At 49.9% G+C, this 25,089-nt stretch overlaps 1 protein-coding gene across 1 annotated transcript in view; it reads right to left on the reverse strand.

The window, feature by feature from the left end:
- AGBL1 (AGBL carboxypeptidase 1) overlaps positions 1-25,089 on the reverse strand; it is a 330,831-nt gene that overhangs the window by 242,084 nt on the left and 63,658 nt on the right. The window contains exons 14-15 of the mRNA XM_087829256.1: positions 20,863-21,007; positions 11,732-11,885 (exon numbers count right to left, since the gene is read on the reverse strand). Of these exons, the coding sequence (XP_087685382.1) occupies positions 11,732-11,885; positions 20,863-21,007 (299 nt within the window). The remainder of the gene's footprint in view (positions 1-11,731; positions 11,886-20,862; positions 21,008-25,089) is intronic.

Raw genomic sequence — 25,089 nt, forward strand, 5'->3', positions numbered from 1 at the left:
TAACCAAAGAGCTTATATGCATAAATGCATAATCCACGGACACAGGCAACAATGTGGGGAAGGCCTGGAGTGGGGTAGAAGGGGTCAATGGCGGAAAAAAGGGAACATCTGTAATTCTTTCAACAATAAAGATACAGTTTTAAAAATAAAAATAAATAAAATGATAGAAATTAAAGCAATATGATATGGGTGCAGAGATGAGAACCATGAGTCTGAAATAAGATACCAGAAATAGGCCCACATGCCAAGAAAGAAAATGTGGTATCAGAGCTGACACTGCACTTGAGGGGAGGGGAGGGTCCATGTGGAATGTGAGGGAAAGACAAAGCAATAGCAAGATGCCGGGAAATGAAAAGATGCTTCACAAAAGAGGAAATCTAAAGGGCCTAGGGGAGGAAATGTTTGAAAAAATGTTCGACTTTGTCTACCAAAGAAATGCCAATCAAAACTATGAGCGATCCATCCGCACTTTCGGTTTCCACCTGAGACTGCATTTCTCTGGCTTGAAAACTGTTCATCTGAATAAAGTTTCTCCTTTCACTGACTTCAAAAAACAAACAAACAAACAAAAACTATGAGAAATCATCACATACTCATCAGATTGTTGGACAAAAGTCAGAAAGTTGGACAGCTCGGAGTATTAGCCGGGATGTAGCAACAGTAACATCTACAACCCTCAGGAAGGTAACTTTGTATAAATAACCACTTCGGAAACCAGTTGTGTACTTTCTGCTACAGCTAAATGTCTTTGTGGGGATGCACAGCCCTGCACCCAAAGCCCCCCCCTCCCTGTATGCACCCAGACTAGAGAAGCCCAGGCACGCATCACGGATGTTGCTGCAGCGCAGTCTGTCAGCGCAACAATCCAGGTGTAGCAACAGAACGGGGGAGTAAATGTGGGTATGTGCACACCGGGCGATACTATGTAGCAACAAAAATAAACCCCAGTGAGAAACTTTGTTGTTGTTTTTCTTAAATGTCCCTTCTGGCAGCAAGACTGCAAGGGGGAAACTGATCATTTAGAAACCACAACCTACAGAATGAACCCTGATTCACAAGCAAGATAAACTATGTCCAACTGAGCCGTGCTACACATTACAAATCATATCAGCTCAACGTCCTTTAATACCGGTTTAACCACAGACAAAACGATCTAACAGAATCTCTACAGGAACTCGTACACAATCAAGATACAATCACTGCCTATTCATTCCAGCGGCATGGTTTACGGGCTCTGACCAATCCCTGCCGACATTATCTATGACCAACTCCAGCCTCCAAACCCTACAAATGCCCTCCCGTAGCTCCCCCTTTGAAATGCTCAATGACTCTCCGTCTGTCAATTTGCCACAAGTTTAAATCTCACATTGTTTGACCAGAGGTCTGGCCCTGGTGGTCTTTGGCCCCCACGGTTTTATCAACAGCTACACATATCAGTGTGGATGAATCACTCTTAAAAGGGCAGTAAGACAGCCTGACTCCAGTAATTAAAAAAACAGAGGCAAATAAGATTAATATATATGTGTGTGTGTGTATAATGAAACCTATGTATATGATTAAACTATAAAGCAAAGCAGGGATATAATTAACGAAGAATTCTAAAGAAGAAATGAGACTTGCAAAAAACACTCAGGGGACTTTGTAGGTACTGGTAACTTTTTTTTTAATGGGTGGTGGGCAAACAGGTGTTTATTGTATTGTTTTATGCTCTATTTATGCCTATGACAAATTGTATTGCACAGAGAATATGGCTCATGATTTTTAAAAATTAGATTTTCAAATGAGAAAGCAGGAGCTGATGTTGGTTAAATGGTTTGCCCAAGCAAGCAAAGCTAATTAGAACATAAAGCTTTGATGACAGGGACTGGGCACTGCCGTATTCCCAACACCCAGAATGGAATATTTCATGAAGCAGATCCACAACAAGTGTTTGCTGGATAAATGGAGAAGCTGGGAACCACCTATTTAATAACAATCTATTTTTTCCACTCATGATACCATAATGCACGAACCAATAAGTCCCAGGAAGAAGGCTGGTGTCGATAACATCCTCAAGGGCCTTTCCATTTAAACAGGGCGTCTATATTCTATAATCCTCTATTTCAAGAACTTCTAGGACCAAATCTGGCCCACCTTTTATTTTTATAATTAAAGTTTTATTGGTACACAGCCATGGCCACTTATGTATTTATTGGCTATAGCTGTTTTCACATGACAACGCCACCAGAGTTGAGTAGTTGAAACATAATAGATGTCTTTTCTTAGAGTAACTTTTTGTATATCAGCTGAAAAGGAAGGTTGTACCCCAGTATCCATTTCTGATTGACAATATTGATACAAGGATTGATATATAATACATTTCCTTGATGTTGGAAGTTCCAAAGAGTTGCTACTCTCCCAAGGTTTAAGGGGCAACTTCCACATTCCCAATCTGCTTTTCTTCTATGAGGACCTCTCTCTTCCTCCAGACAAGTGACAGTGAGAGCACCCATCTCTTTCCAGAGACACCCCTCTCCCTACCGGTTAGGGCATGGTCTTGCTCGATGAGCGGGATCCACCAGCTTACGACGCTGACATCATCCACCTCAACATGGGGCACAACACCCTCCAACTCTGCCTTTTAATCTGCACCCCCTTTTACAAAACAATAGAGGGTTGAGAAAGCCTAGCTCATTCTGACCAGCTCTGAACTAAAGATAAGCATCCTTCATTTAAAAAAAAAAACAAACATCAGCTTTATCTCCAAAGTTATTCCAAGAAAAGTGCTTGAGCGTTTCATAATTAACATGTGGCAGCAGGTGCTTGTGAACAAACCAGGCACAATTATAATAACTTGAAGTCAATAATTCATAAACAATAATGTATTATTAATCAATTATTGGGGCCTGAACAACATTTAATGAGATTAAGCTGACTGCCACACTGCGCTGTTGGATGCGCATTGATTTAATCGGGGCACTTAATTAAACTATGCACATCGCCCACCAGTCATTACATCACAGCCTCCGCTCCACCTCTCTTCCTTGTAAATTAGGAATTGTTATTGATCGAAAAGAAATTAAGATAAGGATCCTGGCTTTTCATAACAACTTATGAAACCACCAGACGGTCTGGCTACGTTTCTTTCTGATGGTAAGAATAAACGCTAGTCTGCATAATTTTACTCGGGCTGCAATTTGGTATGCAGGGATTGTGGTTTTCTTCCAGAGTTCAGAATCTTAATAACCAGGATGTACCTCAGCAAAGAAGAGAATCGCTGACAACCCTCCATTTTAAAGACCAAAAACATGAACCGCACAGAAAGGAAAAAGCCTTGCAAAATACCGAGATGCATTGTGATTCAGATTTGCGTCTACCCTCCCTCCCCCACGCCCATTTCCCAGCATGAAGTGTTTACAAAACCCTGAAGGAGCCCTGGGGGCGGTTCAGGTGGTTGGGCCCCCCCTTGCACCAGGAGGTCACGGGTTCCGTTCCCCATTGGGGCTCGTGCTGGGTTGCAGACGAGGTCCCCAGTAGGGGGCGTGCAAGAGGCACCTCTCACATCGATGTTTCTCTCGCGCTCTTCCTTCCTCTCGCTCTAAAACAACCAATAAACTATTCTTTAAAAAAAAAAAAAAAAACACAGAAAAAAACCCTGAGTTAAGCTCCATTTACTGAAAACATGAGAGGCATTCCCATTTTATCCACGAGTTTCCAGGAGCGTCTTCTAGAGGCTGAAAGCCGCTTCCCCAGGAGCGGAGCGTTTTCAGGATCATCCATCGCCACCACGGTGCATAAATCCCTGTCTTTTGACATCCAGGTCCTCTTTCCCCTCGACACACTGCTAATGACGGGAGTTATTTATCTTGAACATCGAACAAAATGTGTTTTGCTCAGCGTTGCAGCTGGCTGATCCCGCCGGAGGGGAGACCGTGGCGGCTGTGCTGAAGCATCCCGGGGTACAGGGAGCCTGCTGGTCCCCCTAATCAGGGCTTTACCTGTCAGCTTCACAAGCAGCGGCTTCCAACCTGCGTGCGCTTCACTACGTGCCAGAGGACGCCGTTGCCCTGGAACGTTCTTCGATGTCAAAATCCACAGCTGCCGGTGGCATTCGACCCTCGACGAGTCACAGAAAATCATCCTTGGGGACGATGCGCACAGAGCGTGGGGCTCCACCCAGGCCCCCTCAGCGGAGGCACGCAAGGTCTTGGTGCACGTGTCTGTTCTGGGAAAAGACAGAACCCAGCCGGGGCTCCGGGGGGCTCCATCACCCGATCGTTACCATGTGGCTATGGACGTACATTTTAACTGTAGCATTTCAGGCCACTGTTCGTACGCCCAGTGACCCCGTCCAGGATCCCGCATCTCCCCTGTGACTGGACTGGTGATCCAGCTACACCCTCACGGGGCTCCAGTTTACAAGGGCCTATCTGCCCGAGCGACTTTCCTTCTTCAGCTCTGGGAGGACGGGGGTAGGAAGGGCCACAGACAGATCGGAAAACGCCCGATCGATCGCTCACGTCAGTTTTCGCCACTAAACACAATCCCTACTTTCAAGAGGAGGGAGGGTCTCACGACACAGTCAGCGTCCGGCGAGTCGGGCCTGCGACGGGCCTGCGTTTGGCTCCGGAGGGGAAGGGCGTCCCTGCTGCCACCATCGGTCATCATGCACCCTAACAGGGCGGAATGAGGGGTCCCATAGGCCCGGGAATGTTCACTGTGGAAGAGCTGCTAGGCTTCCTCAGCCGGTTCCACGGCATCACTCCGCCCTGGCGTCCCGAGAGCGTGGGCAACAGGGATGAGCCATGCTGCGGGTCATTCCCTGTCCCGGGCACGCTAAGGGCACCCGCCCTGCAAAGGACAACTTGGGAGGACCCAGCGAGCAAGGAGTGCCTCCCGCAGCTGCAGGTGCCCCAAGCAAGCCTCACAGAACAGAACCGGGGTGGGTTCGATAACCGTCTCGTTGGGGTTTCGGGTGTTGCCATCAGATAGAGGAGGTGCCTCCAAGTGAATTAGTCGCTTAAAGGCAAAAAAACTAAATAAATTAAAAACCACCCTTCTGCCGATATGCGTGATGTCAAAGAAAAACAGGCAAGAAGCACTGGGAAAATTTGGTCCTTAGTTGGATTCTTAATTCAGAAATTCCAAAATACCTCTGCACTAAAATTCTTACTTTCTGCTGAATGGAAAAAAAAAAAAAAAGTATTCCAAGAATCAGAAGGGGGGGCGTCTTCTTTGAGCAGCCCTAATGTCAACTGTAAACATTCAACAGCAGATACACTGTCTCAGGTCCACAGACGCTCAGATTCTTATTATCCATTACGGTAAACAAAACCAAACCACAGACTTTCGTTTTCCTTTCTAATGGAAAGAGGGGGCGTGTAAAGTGGAGAGATCAAGGAGTCAGAACTCCCATGTCCAGCGGAATAACAGGCGGATATTCTGAGCAGCCCTCCGAACGAAACCACCACCGTGCCCAAACACAACATTTCTTCAGAAATCGCTTCTAAAGCGTGGCTGATCTGGTCCGAAAAGAAGCAATCTTGTAGATGCCTAAAATGAAGCAAGACCAAAGGACGCATCGGAGCATACGTCCCCCGTGGCTTCAGCCAAGCCCTGAGCCGCGAGCTTCTGCTCCGGAGGCGGCAGGAGACACGGGCGAGCGAGCCACTGGCTCACCCCCGGGGGCCTCCAATAGGAGACCCCGCATAACGCCGGGGCCCCAAAGGTCTTCACGCTCAGTGCGCAGGAAGGGGAAGCGAGAACAAGCATTCATCTCCGTCTGCCCCAAGAATGCGTAACGACAACCAAATTCTCACATACATGAACTCACGGTTGGCCCGCCCGGTGGTCGTGTGCAAGGGCTGTTGGCCTCGTGGAGCTCAGGTGTGGGCCATGAAGACGAGCGAACAAAGTCACGTGTCAGAGAGGCTCTGAGTGGGGGGACATGAGACACGGTGACTGGGAAGGCTTCCTTCACCCGAGTCAGGGTGACACGGGACGAGCAGAAATCAACCTCGCCAGGCCACGGAGGAAAAGCGCTGCACTCGGGCGAGAACGGCAAACGCAGAGGCCCAAGGGGGGCAGTCAGGGTGCCGAGTTCAAGGGGCAGGTAGAACATCAGGCGGCTGAAGGGTGCTGAGTGGCGGTGGGGTAAGATGCAGTGGGAAAGGCTTGCCCAGCCTTCCCGAGGCGGTAAAATTTAGATTTTACTAAAATCATGAGGGTCATTCGTGTTAACACGATGAGCGATATCTTCACGCGATGGAGAAGCCTCAAGCACGTTACCTGTGGTATAAACTGCTATTTCTATGTATAGGAAACGGGATCTTGAAGGTGAAACGTTTTTCTCTCTCAGCTCCACAGCTCGAAGGGGCAGGGTGTGGGGGTGAAAATGGAGATACTGTGACTCTTTTCTTTGCCCCACAGAGCTGTTGTGAGCAGCGATCAATCACTCGTAAACACTCTGTAAACAGTTAATTACCTTAAAAGATATAAATTATTACATCTCATGAACATATTTATAGGATACAACACCCCAGGATTCTGATGAAATATGTTACATGTTTCTGCTACAGTAACCACACACAGTCAACTTTTAGTATCCTCGCTAATTGAGAAAATTATTCAGGCAATGCGAAATTTGTTTTTTATTTCCCTCAGAAATAGATTATATTTTACAGCATACTGGCTTTATAATGATGTTTAGCCCGAGTTCTTACGTAATTTGCAGGCCTCTGGAAACGCACGTTTCCCAAACTGAACGCATTCCTCCACAACAGTCTTATGCCCTCATAGGTCCCTCTGTGGGCATTAAAATGGGTGCCCTGCCCGGCCGGCGTGGCTCAGCGGCTGAGCGTTGACCCAGGATCCGGGACATCGGGGTTCGATTCCCAATCAGGGGCCCATGCTCGGGTTTTGGGCTCTACCCCTGCTAGAAGCAGCCGATCCATGACTCTCATCATTGATGTTTCTCTCTCTCCCTCTCCCTTCCTCTCTCCGAAATCAATAAAAATGTATTTTAAAAAATAAAATACAATGGGCGCCCATCACCCAAAGTACAACTGGTTCAGCTGCTCACCCTTTATCCCTGACTCCCGATCCACCACCAGGATCTCTCGCTTCTAACGCAGACGCGTCTCCCCCATCTGGGCCTTTCCCTCCCACTTCCACAAACTTACCTTCCTGGGAGTCTCATCACCCACACAGGTGGCTAATAGCGGCTGTTATATCCGAAACACTCACGATGGGCCAGGCACTCTTCTAAGGCCTGGACGCTCCTGAGATTGCCCCTGTGCAGAAGGCACTAATATTCTACACAACTTGTCAATGGGGAAACCCAAGCACTGGGTGCTTACGTATCTTTTCCAAGGTGAGAACCCCAGTGAGTCCTAATGGAGGGCCGACGCACCTCAGGACGTCTCTGCGCTGGGCTCCGCGGCCCCACCCTCTCCTCGCTCCGACTTCCCTTCACAATACTGCCACAGAACCTTCCTCCACAACCAATCTGAGCTCGTCAGTCCTCTGCTTTTAATAACATCCTATTAGCTCATCGCCGCCTTCAGGGGAAACTTCTAATGAGAAAAACAAGATCCTTTATCACTCAGCCCAAAGTCCCTGCCCCTCCCTATCGTCCGACCCCTCAGTCAACCCTCCCTCCCCCGGCAGACCTGGCACCTGAGGCTTTCACAGCCTCACGTCCAGCCCTCCTGCGTCTGCAAATGCTGTTTTTCTGCTTGAAAAGACGCCCCCATCCCCGTATCTCTGCACGTGGCAGTCTGACTTCAAAATGCGGGTGAACCGGCGCTGGATCTCAGCGTTATTATAAAACGATAATTATTTTCTTCATCGACTCGCAAGGGACCTCTGAAGACCAAATCATATGATGTAAAAACTCTGTGAGAGTAAAATCCGTGATAGGGTGTAAGCAAAGCTACTCAACTACAAGGCCCACCGTGCCCGTGGGATCTATGCAGCTCCCGTAAGGCTACGAGCCCCCGATTCTACCGCAAACGCCCGCCAACGCTCCGGTCCCTGCGCCCCCACTGACCTCCGTCTACCCCCGGCCCTGGTACAACGTGATTATAATGACCTGTTAACCTGAACTTCACAGCCGCACTCACTCCCTGTAGACTCTAAATGCCTCCGTGGCAAGGATTAAATATTTATCTGCGTTCCTAATATCCACGGTGGGCCTACCCCTGGCTGCCTGGAGAGAGGGAACCCCGAGGCCAAAAACTGGGGGCACAGTTCAGCTTCTGTAATTCCAACTCCTTTTATTAAAAATTTCCATCGAGAGATGTCTTTATGCCCTTGTAGTTCTTTTTTTTTTTTGGTGACAATATTTGTCAGAAGCAGCGCTTTACAGAAAACAAAACCAAACTAAAACATAATTGTAGCAGGAGCCAAGACGTCTGAGGTCCGGAGCCACCTCTGCCGTTCACTCGCCCGGTGACGCAGACGGCAACTGGAAAGTCTCACCTTCGTATTCTTTACGGACGTCTCAGCTCCAAAGCATAGCCACCCCTCAGTAATACCTGGCCCCACATTCCCGGGGGGGGCAAAAAACACCCCGACTCTCCAGCCTTCCCTGGAGTCTGTTTCCCTGCAGGGCTGTCACTCCGAGACCCCCAAGGAAAGGCCGCGTCCATCCCACCGGACCGGGCGGCGGAGGGAGGCGGAGACCAGAGACGACGCAGGAAGATGTGCAGAGAAGCCAAGAGGGGGTCCTGTGACTGTGTATTTTTCCACCCGGTTCTAATTTAAAACCACTTACAAGTTACAACTCCCAGCCCCGGGCAGGTGCTCCGGCAGCTCCTTACACTCTCGGGACCCCGTGTAAATCTCTTTTCTTTTTTCCTGAGAGCAGCTATTGTCTTCCAAGGAAAAGCTTTTTAGCGTAATGGCAGGCTGAACAGAACAAGCTTTTGTAAGAATATTTTTAAGAAAAAGGGAAAGAGAAAAGGTTTTCTTTAACTACTGCAAATGAGGCCTCAAGCTCCCCGCCCCCCCCCCCAGGCCCCCTGGAAAGAGCAGCGTGTGGCCCCGGGAGGGGGGCAGGGAGACTATCTCACCTCCACAGACGAGAAAGGTCATGCCCGCGGGAGACCCACCCCTCCCTCCCACCTTCGCTGGTTCTCAGTTAGTGAGTCCTGTACTTGGCAGATGAGAGTTTCTACTAAGAGACCGACACGCGCCCTCAGAAAGCGTTCCACAAACCAGGCCCCCCCGCCAGCGAGCTCTCGGGGACAGCGGGACGATACCGATACTGTCTCAAAGGGAAAAATTCAGCAATAAAACCCCCGGGGAAAACGGGGCACCCGTCATGGAGAGTGAAAAGGTCGGGGGTCCTCAGGAGGGAGCCTGTCTGGGGTGAGAGCATTTCTGGGGGGTTCCCCAGGGGTGGCGGAGCCTAGAGGAGGGGGGATATCCTGAATCGCACCGTGGGCTCCTCCCTGAGCACCCACTTTCTGCTCTTGTGGCCTCAGCTGGTTCCTGACCCCCAGGGAGCCTTAACTTTGCATCTGCAAACGGGAAAAAGACAAGTGTAGGACGTCCGGTGACGCCAGAGGCAAGAATCCGGGAGCAGGCAGGGTTCAGGGAGCGGCTGGGTCTTGGCAAAAGCGGAAACATCGCCCTCTCCGGGTTTCTCGCCCACTTCCACTCGGGTCTGAGTGAACGGTGACCCGCCCCCCGCAGGACTTTCTGGACGCTCCGCCTTGCTCTCGGTTCTGCTGAAATTCAGCACCTCCGCTCAGCGGGAACCCAAACACCGCATCGCGCACACACCCCAGCTCTGAAGGACGTGTGACCGGTCAGCCCTCTGCCTGGCAGATGCAGGTTCAACAGGCCTGTTAATCAAAGTACCTATTAACACAGAAAAGGTAAAAGGATCTTATTTATTGATTTTACAGAGAGAGAGAGGAAAGGGGGGGGAGAGAAACATGGAGGGGTTGCCTCCCCTACGTTCACCGACCGGGGATCGAACCCGCAACCTGAGCATGTGCCCTGACGGGGAATCGAACCAGTGACCTCCCGGTGAATGGGGGGGACGCTCCGACCGCCTGAGCCACCCGGCCAGGCAGCCCAGCCCTGCCCTCGTTTCTTGGATTTCCAAAGGAAGGCTGCAAGTGGTCATCCCACGCGGCGGGGGAGTCCTTCAGCGACAGGGCCTCCTTGTGAGGGTGCGTGGCCCCCACTGAACCGGAAAGTAGCCGAGTCACAGCTCAGCACAACCCCAACCCCAACCCGACCGAGGCCCCTGGAGGAAGGCAGCAGGTACGACGACTGGCGTTCGCCTGGGGGGAGGCGAGCCTGGAGCCGCTGGCTCACTTGCTGTCCTAAATCGATGCAGGACATTTTGTGGTTCACGGGAAGTTAAGTGGTTTTATTTCGGATTCGCAGGCACAGCTAATTGCGTTTCCGAGGGTGCGCGCTGTTTATATTGTGCTGGGGGTTTTGGGTTTTTTCTTTTAGAAGCACAGCAACGGCGTGTGTTCACGCACACGCATTTCGCCACCGGCAGAGCGAAGCGTTACTCGCGGCCCGTCTGAGACGACGCTCCGGGCGCCCCGGCCACGCAGCCTCGGCTCTGTGCCGGGACCTGAGGGCCTACGTGTCCTCTCCCCCTTCCCTCCTGCCGCAGTGCCTGAAACATCCGCCGTGAAGACGCGTCCACTGGGTTAGGAAAGGAAAAGGAAGTTCACCGTGAGCGGGGAGAGGTCACACATTTATCTGTGGTCAATTCAGTGAGCAGCTGAGCTGCCTTCCCACAGCGTCAGGATGCAGAGCAGGCGGGGGGGGGGTTCGCCCACAGAAGGGGGCCCGAGCCGCGATGCCAGGCACCTACGCTGCTGAGTAGGGACACCCGGCCTCGCGCATACAAACAGCTTCCCCAGCGATCCGGCAAAGCAGACCGAACGCGTCCCGCACGACCAGGAAACACCGACGGACAGCGGGGAGGGGTGTTCGCCATGGTCACTTTTCAGCTCTATGACCTTTGGTCAGTCCCAGGCCCAGCTCTACAAACTACAGGCCTCATTGTTCCAAGCGTTTTAAAGATTTTCGGGATGGTGAGAGAAGAGCACCGGACAAAGGGCAAGGCCCTTCTAAGCACAGGGCCTTGCAGCTGCCCGGCGGCCACACCCATGGCGACGGCCTGGTCAGTCCTTTCTCCCGAGAGCCCAGAGCCCCGGGCTCCTCTGACCCAGCTCCTTGGGGCCCCTTGCGCAGCTATCACATCAGAAAGAAAACGAACAGCGTTCATCTAACCATCAAACGGGCCTCTCCGCTCCGGCCAGGATACCCCGAGATGAACAGCTGGCGCACGATCACGAGTTTAAGAGAGGAAACGGCCCTGATGCGTGATACTGTGCGTCTGCGATAACTAGTCTCGCAGAGGAAGCGGAAACCAGTGTCCTTCGGAAGCTGTGCTAAGGGACCCTGCTCCCTCTTTTCCTAAATGAACGATTTCCTCGTGTGCCCAACTACTCAGGGGCCTTTAACCACGTCTCCAGTCTTCATCTTAAAGTCGGAACGCTCTCTGTCGCTGTAACATCAACAGAAGCAGCAATGTCAGCATCCACACAAATGCAAAGGCTCAGGCAGGTCCACGTCCTGACTGGACGTTGGGGTTCTGCTCAGCCCCTATTTCGAAACTCAACCTGCAAAGCACAGACTCCCACACACGCACTTTCTTAAATAAATGATCGTTCAGTGGTGGCGGCACTGGAGGGGCCTGTCTTGTACTCACGGAACTGCTCCAGGTGGTCAGCGCTGGCCGACTCGGGCATGGCCGTGATGGTCACCAGCGGACACGAGTTCCCTCCCAGCGTCTGGCAGAGAGCCTCCTGCCGGAAGTAAACCTCTCGGGGGTTCACGCTTTTTTCCAGGATATCGAGGTGAGTCTGGAGGGGAAACAAAACAGAAAGCGATAGGGTTAATGATTTTTTTACAATAATAAACAGCAATAAAGTTGACATTTGTGTGACCCCTTAGAGTTGAAGTTACTTGGGTGAGGCTGGTCTGCCCAGTATTGGGTATGAAGCGGTTAAAGAGGGTCGATTCCCACCACCCACAAGTCCCTACGACAGGGAGCACCTCCCTCCCTCCCTCCTTTCCACTCTCTCTCTGAAAATGGAAAAAATATCCTCGAGTGACGATTAACCAAAAAAAAAAAGAACAGTGTAAAACAATAGTCCAGTTAAGCAGGTTTTTAAGTCTAAATGTCTACTGAGAAGTTGATTACTACATTAGACAAAGACAAAAATTACTTTTTAGGGAGAAAATACATATTATCCCATTTAAATGTCATTGTCTGGTTCTAAATGAAATTGAAAAGAGATGTGTGAAGCAGAAATATAAATTAAAGCAAAGTATTAACATTTTCAACTTATATGGACAGAGGAACGTTATTTAATTCTTGGAAATGGAAAGGCAATGTCTGTATATATGTGTGTGTATATATGTGTGTGTGTATATATATGTGTGTGTATGTATATGTGTGTATATGTGTATATGTGCGTGTGTGTGTATGTGTGTATATATGTATGTATGTGTATGTATGTGTGTATATGTGTGTATGTGTGTGTATGTGTGTGTATGTGTGTATACGTGTGTATATATGTGTATATATGTATGTGTATATACGTGTATGTATATGTGTGTATATGTGTGTATGTATATGTGTGTATGTATATGTGTGTATATGTGTGTATATGTATATATGTGTGTATACGTGTGTGTATATGTGTGTATATATGTGTGTATATGTATGTATATGTATGTGTGTATATATGTGTGTGTATATGTGTGTGTATGTGTGTGTATATGTGTGTGTATATGTGTGTGTGTATGTGTGTGTGTATATGTGTGTGTGTATGTGTGTGTGTGTGTATGTGTATATGTATATGATGTATATGTATATGTATATGTATATGTATATGTATATGTATATGTATATGTATATGTATATGTATATGTATATGTATCAAGATGACTAAGGCCGGGCTCTCGCGTCAGACTACCTGGGTTCCAATCCCGGCCGTGGATTCTGGAAAAGTCATGTAAATTCTGCATTAACCCCCCTGTGACTCAGTTTCCTCACCTTTAAAATGTACATGGAAATACCGTTCCCCACCCCACTCGGGGCTGCTACACTGCAGCCATGTATGGTCCATGAGAAGTGCCGGTCACTTTTCAGGAAGCCCTCAGCTTGAGCTGTGGCTACTGATGGAGAAATATAGGCCCAAATATGTTTTTTTAAGAACTAAAAGGGAAGCACTAGTAAAAAAAATCAAACAAAACGTGGCTGGTCCACTTTGCATATGAGGAGGAGAGAGGGGAGGCGGGAGGGAGGGGGCAACGGAGCCCGGAAAAAACATAAAATAAAAATGACAGAAGTAACACCAAAAATCGGTACAAGTATAAACAGGTTAAACCGCCTTATTAAATGACAAAATTTTTCAGGCTAGTTGTTATAAATCCCACTGTGTGTTGCATGTGAGAGGTGCTTTCGAAGAGAGCAGGAAAACAGACCCGACGTATGTGAAAACACGCCGAAATTATCCCTTTGTTTTGCGTGCCTCTACTGAAATATTTTAAGGCAGAAATATTGAAACTTAAAAGATAAACAAACATAAATTGAAGCAGGCACGGCAATGGAAATATAGGACAGAGTCGTATTGAAAAACAAGTGCATTAAATGGGATTTAAGAATCTTATTTTGACAAAGGGCACAATTCACAACGAACATATAAAACTCATAAATCTTAAGAATCAAATAACATAGGACTGAAATACACAACGTGACAATGGCAGAAGGGGAGAAATTGTACTAGGAGTGGGAGACTTTAAGACAGTTCCTCAGTCTTAAATCAATTGCACAAAAATAATGGTATCGTGTATGTGAACAATATTGTTTTTACGGATATATGTCAGCCTTTTTCTTTATAGGGAACATCTTTTTTTTCCCCTCAAGCATCCATGGAAATGTAACAGAAACTTATCAAACACAGGGCTATAAAAATCCAATAAATTTTCAAAATAAGCGGAAATTGTACAGACCACATTTTTCTGATAACAAACGAAGTTAGACTTAAGCAAAAATGGTCTCAGTATCAGCAAAAATAAAACCACCAGGAAACAGAAAAACATCCTCCTGGAAGGAGCTCACTGAAGGAATTCATGAATTAAAGAGAAAATCGATATTGAACTGGTATATGATTAAAGCTCTGATAGACGAAGGGGGCATCTGCTTTCCCAGGGGAGATGACCCAGGCCAAGAATGGGAATGTCCCCGTCAGAATGTCAGCCACGAGTCTGCCGCCTTCGTCAGAAAAATTTTAGCACCTTAGTTAAGAGAAGGAAGGCAGCCCTGGATTGAAACGATACTCTCTGTGATCATAAACAAATTATTTTAACTGCTTTCAAAAAAGTCCTGGTGAAAGCTGCTGCTGTTGTTATTATATCCCTGCCTCACAATTACTATCAAGACTTCAGGCCCCCAAAACTAGGAAAGCAATACTTTTGCAGCCTTTCCCAAAAAGTATCCCACAGGATGTTGCTGGGTGCTGGGCGTGGACAGCGAGGCAGAGGGGCGGGGCCGCGGTGAGCTGGAGAAAATAAAAATGTTCCCATGGCTGCGGAAATTTTCAGACCCTTTAATATGCCAGTTCTCTAACATGCACGGTGAACTCTTGGGGGGAAAACGGCACCCAGTACTTCATGAATTTATGTGCCCATTAAACTCTTTTTCTCTAAAGACCTCAGGACACTGGCGTCCTGCAGAATATGCCTCAGGGAACTGCCTTTGCTGAATTGTTTTTAATGTGTGTTTTTTGTTGTTTTGGTTTGTTTTTTTCCCATCGAAGCTCTCTGTCCTACAATTCATTACGGCTACAAGGGTGAGGCCGTGGGAGAGGCGGCGAGCCTCCTCCGGGGAAGCAGGGACCATCATTCTGCGACGTTACAATGTTGCAAACAGGCCACAGCTCTTTGGCGTCTGACACCAAAGTTAAACACATAGTAACAGAAGCTAAATTTCATATATCACGACAAGGGAAGCAGGTTTAGAGGCAGGTTTGTCTACGGAAGTCACTGAGCACCATTCGCTGAGAGAGAGAAAAGCCGTAGAAAGTACCGCTGTGCCCACGGACACTGTCCTTCAAAGCAGTCACCTTCACTGGCTCCCGGGCGGCAAATGCAGGAGGGAGCCAAGTTCTAAAGGTTTTCTTCTCCTGTGAATTCTGGGAATTATCTATCATTCCGTTGTAATGATTAATAATGCTCCAACTCAATAAACGCCTCCTGTCTTTTAGCTTAAGCCCATCCTCTGTCAACTCCCATTGTTCACGCGGCCGCCTCCCTGTGCCCCTCAGCGCCCTCTCTGTGCCACGCCGCCCGCCACCAAGCATGCACCACCTCTACCCTCAGGGCGCTGCTCTGGCTCAGCGCACGGGAGACTTCAGAGGGAAACCGGGTATAAACTTTGGTTGGGTTTCCTTTCACCAGCATTGCTCTTCTGAGAGTGGTCTTTTTAAGGGGACGCTTCCCCCCCAGGCCCAGCGAGGCCACGTCTAATTGGATATCGTTGGGATCGCCGATGAGGGGAGCAGGGGGCCTGAGCGCGTGTGCCAACCACCCACCGTCATCGCAGCCCCGCGGAAGCCACGGGGGTGGGTTTCTTTATGAACCGGGAAGGAGTTCGCGGCAATTATGGAAACCCCCAGAGGAGGTTATCTTCTTAGAAGAAAAATCCTGCCTTCCCGAGAAAGATATCTGCAGCCCGCAGCCTCGCCGGTGCCTCTCCACAGGAGCTTCCTGCCCGTCTCCTTTGTCAGCTACTCCCTCCAAACTCCCATGAAAGGCTGTGCTTGACCTCGGCGGGCTACCCTGCTGAGGCTGCTGATAAAGCGAGAGGAGTTGTGCCCTGGGAAAGCCTTTCTTACCGTCTCCCCGTCTGCATGCTCTCTGTCCCCCTCATTCAGAAGAAAGCTCGCCCCCGAGGAGGCGACCGATTTTATTTGTGTGCTGCCTGGTTCTCAGCTGTCACCCGAATGCACCCATCGGAGAATCGAAGGCCTCTCATCACGGAAGAACAAACTCCCGCCTTGACGCCGAACAAAAGCTACCGAACGTGCCCTGGGCAGGTCCTAATGAGCCTCCTCAAGCCGCCCGTCTGCCAACACCGCTCCCCTGCGTTAAACGCACTCGCTTTAAAGAAGTGACAGAGATAATTAGTCTCTGGGTGTCTACTCACAGATCTGCCAATTAGGAAGAAAAGGTGGTTTTAATATGCCTTTCCCATGAAAAATAAATGAAGTTATACAGCTGATGATTTGGGAAAGAAAGTAAAGAAAAAAAACAAGGGCCACCGACCGCCCTAAGACAACCATCACTAGCCACTGTACTTATTTCTTTTTGGTCCTTTATTTGGATTTTTTGCATAATTTTAATTTTATTATAAATTACGGAATGGGTATCTCTTCCTCAGTCCAGAAAATAATTACACGTCACCATCAAAAAAGAGACTAAATGGTCTGATGGTCACCATCTCTGTGGCTTCCTAGGTGTAGGGCCTTGGCTAACGCTTTCCATGGATGAAGTTATTTACTCTTTACAACAACCCACGGAGTCACCGCTTTTCTATTTCTGATTTACAGATGAGGAAAACGGAGGCACTGAGAAGTTAAGCAGCTTGCCCATGGCTACACAGCAAGAAAACGCAGAGCTCAGGCTCAAAGCCAGGCCCGTCTGGCCCCAGAACGGGTTCTTTCATTGCGCTCAAGACCCTGGGGGCCCTTGTGGTCAATGGTGTCACCGCTCACGCACATCCGGGCCCCTGCAGAGGGGCCTTTCACGCTCACCAGCTCGATGTCTGGGCCCCTTTATTGGCGCCTGCCCTTGGCTCTGGCCCACACAAGGGCGGGTCTCTGTCTATCGATGACCTGGCATCTGGGCGGGGGGGGACCACACTCTACCCTTTACGAGCCTTAGGCTCTTCCAACATACGGATCCTGCCTGTGACCGCTTTTCTTGCCTCTTGCCAACTCACACGGTTATAAGTTCTCCGTGAGATCCCATTTTTCTTACCCCCTAAAACACCCATCAGAAACGCTTGGGGTCCTCTTTTCGACCAATAACTACTGGCGTCCTAGGAGCGACCCACAACGTAAGCCGAACGCCTGAGCAAGTATTGCTGACACCACGTTAACGATTATTGCCATTACTGATAGCCTGATACGGACGACTACACGGGAACTCCTTCTGTTTGCTTCACACTTACCATAATATTGTGTTTCTTTCTTTTCGCTCTAATACTCTAATTTGGATAATTATCCGACAGAGTTCCTGGCAAGCATCTGGGAGAGATCAATTTTGAAAGGACCAAATACTAATTCTCTTATTACATGGGTATCATAAAAAATTTTAAAGTTCCAAAATTATATTTGTGTTGAAAAACTTCCAACCTGCATCTCCTCTCCACCATAAAAGCATCTGTAATTACTAAACATAATCCATATTATGAGACTTACAGACTGTGTTCCACACAGAAGTGCATTTTCTACCCCTCCACGTAGCCCCCGACTATCACAGTTAAGTCTGCCCTCGGGGTACCAGTCACATTTAATTTATCACTGATCTGTGGGAAGAACACTGCATCTCCTTGGGACAACGTGTCCAAAAATAAAAATGACTAGTGTGCATCAGGGAATGTGCTCCTTCCGTCCGTGGGGAGGGCGAGTGTTTTGTAGAGAAGTCGCGGAGTCAATTACTGTCTTAAACCGAGCGGGGGGGGGGGGGGGGGTTGACCACCCTGCGCTGGTGGAAACGCAAAACCTTAGCCTGAGTATATGCATTTTTTACTTTCAAGTAACAAATTGTCTTTCTTTTTTCCTGTTCCACTCGTTTAGGAGAAATTAAAAGGTATCCCTTTCCCTGTCTCTTTCTCATTAACTCTCCTCACACGTCTCTCGCTGGAAGACACTCACAGTCAATAGGCCAAGTAACCAGCCGATAAGCACCAGCTGATAAGACCTCTCTCCCCTCTGAGACCAACTGAGTGGGGAGCAGGGTCCTCTTTGCTGGTGTTTCTGTCCCTCATCAAGATGAAATTACCCCCCACCCCGACCCCACGGCTCCTAAGCTATTTGTCGGCTGTAAACTTTAGGCCCTGTGCTCTACCTGGTCTAAGCCCACGAGGTAAGCGTGCCCCAGGGGTACAAGCTACGACAGACAACAGCTGCTACGGCTTCAGTCCACTGTTTCAGGTCCATGGGGTCATCGAGTCACAGGATTCTAATTACCTCTGACGGCTGAGCTCAAGCGATCGGCCCAGGAATTTTACCTATAACGCTAAGTGCTCTGGATGCAGAACAGTGTTTCCCCCCAAACGCGGCCCCATTCTTACCTCAGGAGGGGTCCTTGCTAAGTGCCTCTGAGCTGATTCAAAATCTGAAATTCAAAATAAGAAGCCCGATGCCATCAAGGCCTGGCTGGAGGAGTTTCAGACTTGGAATCGGCTTGTAGGCACCTAAGCAAGAATCAGAGCCTCCTGGGAGAAGAAAGGGACCGTGTTTGAGGAACAACTCTATCCAGGTGAACCACACCCATGGTGCTCAGTGTTAAAAAAAAAAAAAGCTAAGGGCTGCCGTGGCCGATTTGGCTCCGTGGCTAGAGCATCGGTCTGTGGACTGAAGGGTCACGGGTTTGATTTCTGGCCAAGGGCATGCACCTTGGTTACAAGCACAATACCCAGCCCTGGTCGGGGCACATGTGGGAGGCAACCAATTGATGTCTCTCTCACATCGATGTTTCTTTCTCTCCCCTCTTTCCATTCTCTCTGAAAAGCAATGGGGGGGGGGGGGGGAATAGCCTCAGATAAGAATTTTTTTAAAAAGCCAAGGCCTGATGAACTCAGCCATCAGAAATTACAGGATCCCACAACTTGATGGCTACATCACCTACCGAAGTGGACTGCATGGCAGGAGCCATCATCTGCCAGAGCAGCGAGGGCCCTGCACCGATCTGACCCCAGAGCAGAACCCCTAAATGTCTTCTAAATTCTTCCCCTGTGAAGTAGAAAGGGCACAGGGGTAGACGTCAAAGGCCAGTGCTGTGTTCCCTGCTCAGCCGCTAGCTAGATGCGGGATTTCTAGGCCTCAGTTTCTGCATCTAGAAGTGATAGGCCTGAATCAGACAAATTTCCCAACCCCTTTTGCATTCTAAAGTGTTATACTAGCTGCCACTGAGAATGTCAGCAGGGGCTAAGATATTCGGACACGAGGAAAGGACACTAGATCCGCGGATCATGCCCCCAACGGGAAAGGCAAACACACACTGAGAAATGAATCTCCTGCCCGGCTGGCGTGGCTCAGTGGTGGAGCATCGACCTATGAACCAGGAGGTTACGGTTCGATTCCAGGTCAGGGCACAGGCCCGGGGTTTTGGGCTCGATCCCCAGCTGGGGGCGTGCAGGGGGCAGCCGATCAATGACTCTCATCATTGATGTTTCTCTCTCTCCCTTCCTCTCTCCGAAATCAGTAAAGACATAGTAAAAAAAAAAAAAAAAAAACAATCTTGGACATTGTGAATCTCCTTCCCCAGTGGACTTCATGTGCAGTGTTTCCCAGGTGAGACAAAGAGAAAAGCTACTGAAGTAGATTTTTAATGTTGCCTCTTTTCGGGCCTTAAAGGCAACAAGCATGTTTTATAACAAATGTGGCTTATTACAGCCTTGCTCGTGATGCACATTTCTTGGATTAACTTTAAGTGTGATACACAAATAATACTAGTTGTGTATCTTCTGCAATCTGGAAAACAGTGAAAATCTCTGTTCAGGAAAGACGACATATGGAGAGACGGGCAGACACACTTCCCTGAAGCAGTTAGCCAAGTGGTTTAAGATACGCCTTTCTCGATGGGGGGAAAAAAAAATTTCATTTATACTAGAACATGCCTGTGGAAGGCAGAGATGTTCTCGGTTATTATCTTTTCCTAACTCCTATCGCAGACTTGGAATGAAAATGCTCAGCCTCCGGGCTAGTGATCCAGACACTCATGCACACACATATTATTATAAAAATGTTAATAACATTTTGCATTAACACAGAGGGTGAAGGTGCTTGACAGAGATGCTTCAGCTCATTAATCCTCAGGATATCCACGACACAGCCAGGGGAAAGGGGCCGTTTCCCAGCTCCTTCAAATGACAGAAAACCGCGCAGTACGTGAGCAGTTTGCCCACATCTGTCTCGTGAACCGTCTGCAGGGCCTGATAGGACACAGAATCCTAACCTCAGGTCTGGACTGACGGACGCTACGCTCCTCTCCTGCAAAGACCACAGACCTCACTGCGCAATTCGGCGTTTAATTCTCCCACACGTCTAGTCTGCCCGGGTCCTTCTCACGCAGGCAGCCCACGGCCACGGCCATGGCCACGGGAACCACTGGACAAGCGAGGTGGCTGCCTGCTCACGGGCTCGGGCGGCTCTCCAAGCTTTCGCTTCCCGCTTTCCGCTTCACCCCTCTCCATGGGTCCCCGACCTTGGAATCTGCATCTCAGCTCACCTCATGCTTTTACCCCGGTTCAACCCGATAACCTCACTGCAGTCTCACGTTTGAACTTGAGGGCTCCTCAGAGACAGAACCCCCAGGGAACGCCCCGCCTCCTACCCGCAACCTGCCCGTGAGGCGCGAGCGGGGGCTTTAGAACGTCGCTGGCCACGCCCTCAGCCTCGAGCCCTCTGTCCAAGAGACCGGACGCATGTGAAGCCACGTGGTCGGTGACAACAAGCCCTGGCCCCGAGGATCAGGGCCCCCCGAGTGTTCCCAGGACGACCCCAGAGAGCCCCCTCAGCCCTGCGGGGGTGCTGCGGACGTTACCATGAGGGCGGTGTAGGTGTAGGGATAGTGGTAGGCCAGGTAGCAGGCATCGTCACTGTGCGGGAAGGTGACGGCGAAGGTGAGGGTGTAGTAACACTTCCTAGACGCTCCCCCGGTGACGGCCGCGCTCTCGCGATAATGATTTCTAAGAGAGAAAGCAGAAGAGAGGAGTGTGAGGGGGCGTGAGGGAAACAGGCATTTAGGGTTCTCGGTGCTGCAAATTCCTCGCGTTATACGCCGGCCAAGGGGTCGCGGGAAACACTGTGCGCGTGAAACTTAGCAAACGGAGACGTGCGGGTGAGCTCACTGCCGGGCACGGGCCAGATCCGCCACGTCCTACGCGTGGCACACACGCCACAGGCCTTTCCCTGCTGTGTCTGGGAAAGAGGCTCTCGAGTCACTGAGACAGAAAACAGAGGGAAGCGTGAATGATTCTGCTATTGCAGACTTACGCTTTCTTACCCAAACTCGGGTTCCCGAACCTCTGCCCCCCCCCGAGATCACGGAGAGCACGGTCTTCCTGTCCCTTCCTCCTGCCCAGGGCGGTTATTGCCAATCACTACCGTGTACCGAGTTCCAGCTCGGGACTCAGCCTGTCGTCTCTTATCACAGCCCGTTGTGTAGATAAAGGAACAGAGGCTTAGAAAAATTAACTTGTCGAACGCTGCAGAGCCAGGGAGTGGTCAATACAGGCCTCGAACCCAGATCCGTCCGTCTGCAGGGTCTTTTTCTCTTCACAGCACTTTTCCTCCCAAAGGAACACATCTCTCACCCCAAACGCGGCCGGGCTTCCTCGAGCTCGGGAGAGCGCGCGGGTCCCTTTGTCAAAGATGAAGAGCTAATTTGGGTCCCTCAGAGAACAGCATCCAAGTAAATTGCCCCCAGAAGTGCATTTCCGAACAGTGTTTTCCCCACAGGCCGCCAGATGCGCCGTGGCCTTGCCGGCCGACGACCCTAAGACAGCCGTGAGGGCTTCCTGGAGAAACGTAATCATGGGGGTGCATTGTAATGCAAACGCGCCCAGACAACCAAAAGAGGAGAGGCCACCGTTGAACATTTACAGGGTTGGTTTACGTGTCCCTGGTGCTTTGGGGTTTTCTTGGGGGGAAGGATGGGGGGGGGAGAACAGCAGATAATCATTCTGGGTGTTCTTGCAGAATTTAAAAAACACGGGTCGGCCTGTTCTGCCTCCCGCCAAACAAAACAAACAAAAAAGTCAAGCACGTGAGAAAGCAATGAACAGAAAGTCTCCTGTCTTATTTCTTGCGGTTTTGCAACTTTTTAATATTTACAACACTACTAACGGGAGCGAGGGGAGTTGGGAGTCCCACGAACGACGGCCTCGCACACGTCTCTTGCCTCAGTTTCTCCCAGCGTGGCACCCGGGAGCCTTGGTCGTTCTGAGGAAAGAAGGGTGCCCCCTAGCGATGTGGGCGCCAAGTGACCGTCCCACCCAGCTCTCCAGCATCACATGAACGGGACCCGTTTCCTTTGTGACTGCAGGACCTGAATCTTCGAAAAGACACCTCCATCCACCGTGCCCCCTGAATCTTGATGCCTAATTGACTCTGCTTTACCCAGACCTCCCCAACCCAACGAGGCGGCAAACATATGTTTGCAAGGGAGCAACCCCGTCCTCCCGACTCTAAATGGCTCCTGGCCCTTCCTCTGTGCCCTTCACTCAGCCGACTCCTCTTCGTCCTTCAAGACGCAGCTCAAGTGTTTCCTCTTCCAGGAAGCCTCCCCTGATAGCCACCCTCACACAGCTCCTATCGCACCGTCTGCCCCTCGCCGCCCGAGCCCTGATGGGTCTTCATGCTTGGCCCGGCACCTGAAGTCAGCAGCTGTTCAGTTAAAGTCGGTAGGACTAAGTGGACCCAAGACTCCAGCAGGAATAGTTAGGATGAACGGTTTACTCGTAATCCTAACGACCTCTCTGGAAAGCAGGCATTATTACACGCCCTCTACAGATGGGGAAACTGAGGCTCACGGATGTGACGTGTCTTGAGCGACCCCACGGGACAGGCACAGTGAGCAGGATTTGGCCCCAGGGGCGGGTTTACTTCACAACCAAGATTTTTATCATCATTACCATCATTATAATAATAATAATTATTATTATATTATTACTATTACATCACCTCTCTCTTAGGAATGGGTAACAGGACAAGAGGGGGTTTTTTTTGGCCCTATTTGTCACATCTCAGTCTTCATAACCCAGGGCTGCGTACGACGTTTAGTAACAGAAGGAACGCCCACTAACCCGGGGGAGAGCCAGTGAAAACGGCCCATCCTTGTAATTCTCCATGTCGCTGGCATCTGTTGCCAGGATGACGTTTTGAATGGCAACTGCTAACGCTCGTGAACTAGGCCTCAGACACTGCTCAAAGCGTCCCTCCGGCTTTGTCCCATTTCGCTTAATTTTCAGAATCGCTCTTTTGGGCAGAGAGCATTGCTATACCCATTTCGCAGATGAGGAATCTGAGGTTGAGAAAGGCTGGAACGATTTGCTCAAAGTCACACCATTACTGGACGGTAGGCGTCCGAGTCCAAGACCTCTCTCCCCTCCATCCGCTCCCCTTGGTGCACAAGAAGCCGGGTGGAATCAGGCGACTGTTTGATTTGCCGGATCCTGGACAAGCCATCTCGGGTGAAAGATGAGGCTGGACAGGTCCAGCCACTGGGCGGTTCAAAGCCACCCGGGACCACTTATCTCGGACGGATCTGCACTTTTATACTCAAAAGCCTTCAACGAACCAAGGACCCGAGTACACAAATGCATAGTTACGGACTCAATCTGTTTCCATTTTTACTTAAAAACATGCTGGGAAGTCATATTTTTCCCCCCGCGTGTGCGTGAAATAAGCAAACGCTAAGATAGAGCGCGCATTAGATAACCTGTAGCGGCCACGGCTCCGTTTAACAGGGGAGCCCCCCTTCACGTCACGGGTCCTGCTCTGGCAGAGCTTCCCGGCGGCCGGGCTTCCCCGCGTCTGCGGCGTTTCTGATATTCTCCGTGACACCCAGTCTCTCCCCCGAGATCCCCGGGAAGGATGCGCAACGGCAGAGCTCTCCTGTGACATTCACCTTCGCGGGTGAGCTGCTCCGCCGCGTCTCACACGCAGAGGTCAGTGCCCCGAGAGGTCAGCCGCGTGGACGGCGTGGACGCTCCGAGGGCCGCGTCCCGCCCTCTGCCCTTCAGCACCCGGACGACACCGGGCTGGAGCTGGGAGGGACTCAGGGGAGGCGGGGGGCCCGCTGGGCACAGGGCGCAAGTATCAGAGCTTCTCCTTAAATTCGTCCTGATTCTAGGCCATGGGAAAGAAGTCGAGTGGTCTGGGGTTTAATGAGTGCTGCCCTGACGCGGTCCCGGCCGGTCTACGGTGACGAATTATTTAATCCGCGCTTCTCCGTGTTTCCCGGGGCTGGGCCGGGAGAGGCGCTGTTGATTTTGCGTCTGGTTTTCTTCGGTCAGACAGGCGGGCGCCGACGACTGCCGGTCAGGAGGGAGCAGCAGGAACGGCACCCCACCCCCTCGCTGCCCGTAGCTCCCCGAAACGTGCTTAGGTTTGCAGAAGCCCGGATAAGCGGGGTGGCAGATTATATTGTCGAAATTAAACCAAACCTCACAATAGGGACAATCAGCTGTTGTTTTTAACTCTGCTTGGAAGCCGCAGCAGGACAATATCAAATTTCAAGGAGAAATCACCACGAAAGCGGAAGAAGGGACATGGCCCGCTTCCTACCCTAATACCAGCTCTTTCTCAAGAATTCTTACGCGTGTAAAAATAATCTGATTAGACCTGGGACGTTAACCAAGATTTTTCTAAATTATTCAAAAAAGACTATTCCCATTATGGCTTTTGGGTGCTTTTTTTAATGTTAAATCCTAAGGGCACAGTATCTCCTGAGTTATCAATAGTATAAAAACACAGTGGACCCTTGAGCAACAGGGGATTGAACGGTGCGGGCCCCCTGACACGTGATTTTTTTCAACGAACACTTTAATTGTATTTTCCCTTTCTCACTATTTTCTTAATTCCCTAGCTGACTTGGGTGTATGAATACACAGAACATAAAATATGTATTAATTGACAGTTTATGTTATCAGTAAAGCTCCCAGTCAACAGTAGGCTATTAATACTTAAGTTCTGGGGAGTCAAAAGTTACACGTCAGTTTTTGAAACCGTGCAAGGGGTGGGGGGGGGATCGGCACCCCAAACCCCC

This window comes from Miniopterus natalensis, chromosome 22 (assembly GCF_054644295.1).
Source record: "Miniopterus natalensis isolate mMinNat1 chromosome 22, mMinNat1.hap1, whole genome shotgun sequence".
In the NCBI taxonomy this organism is placed as follows: domain Eukaryota; kingdom Metazoa; phylum Chordata; class Mammalia; order Chiroptera; family Miniopteridae; genus Miniopterus; species Miniopterus natalensis.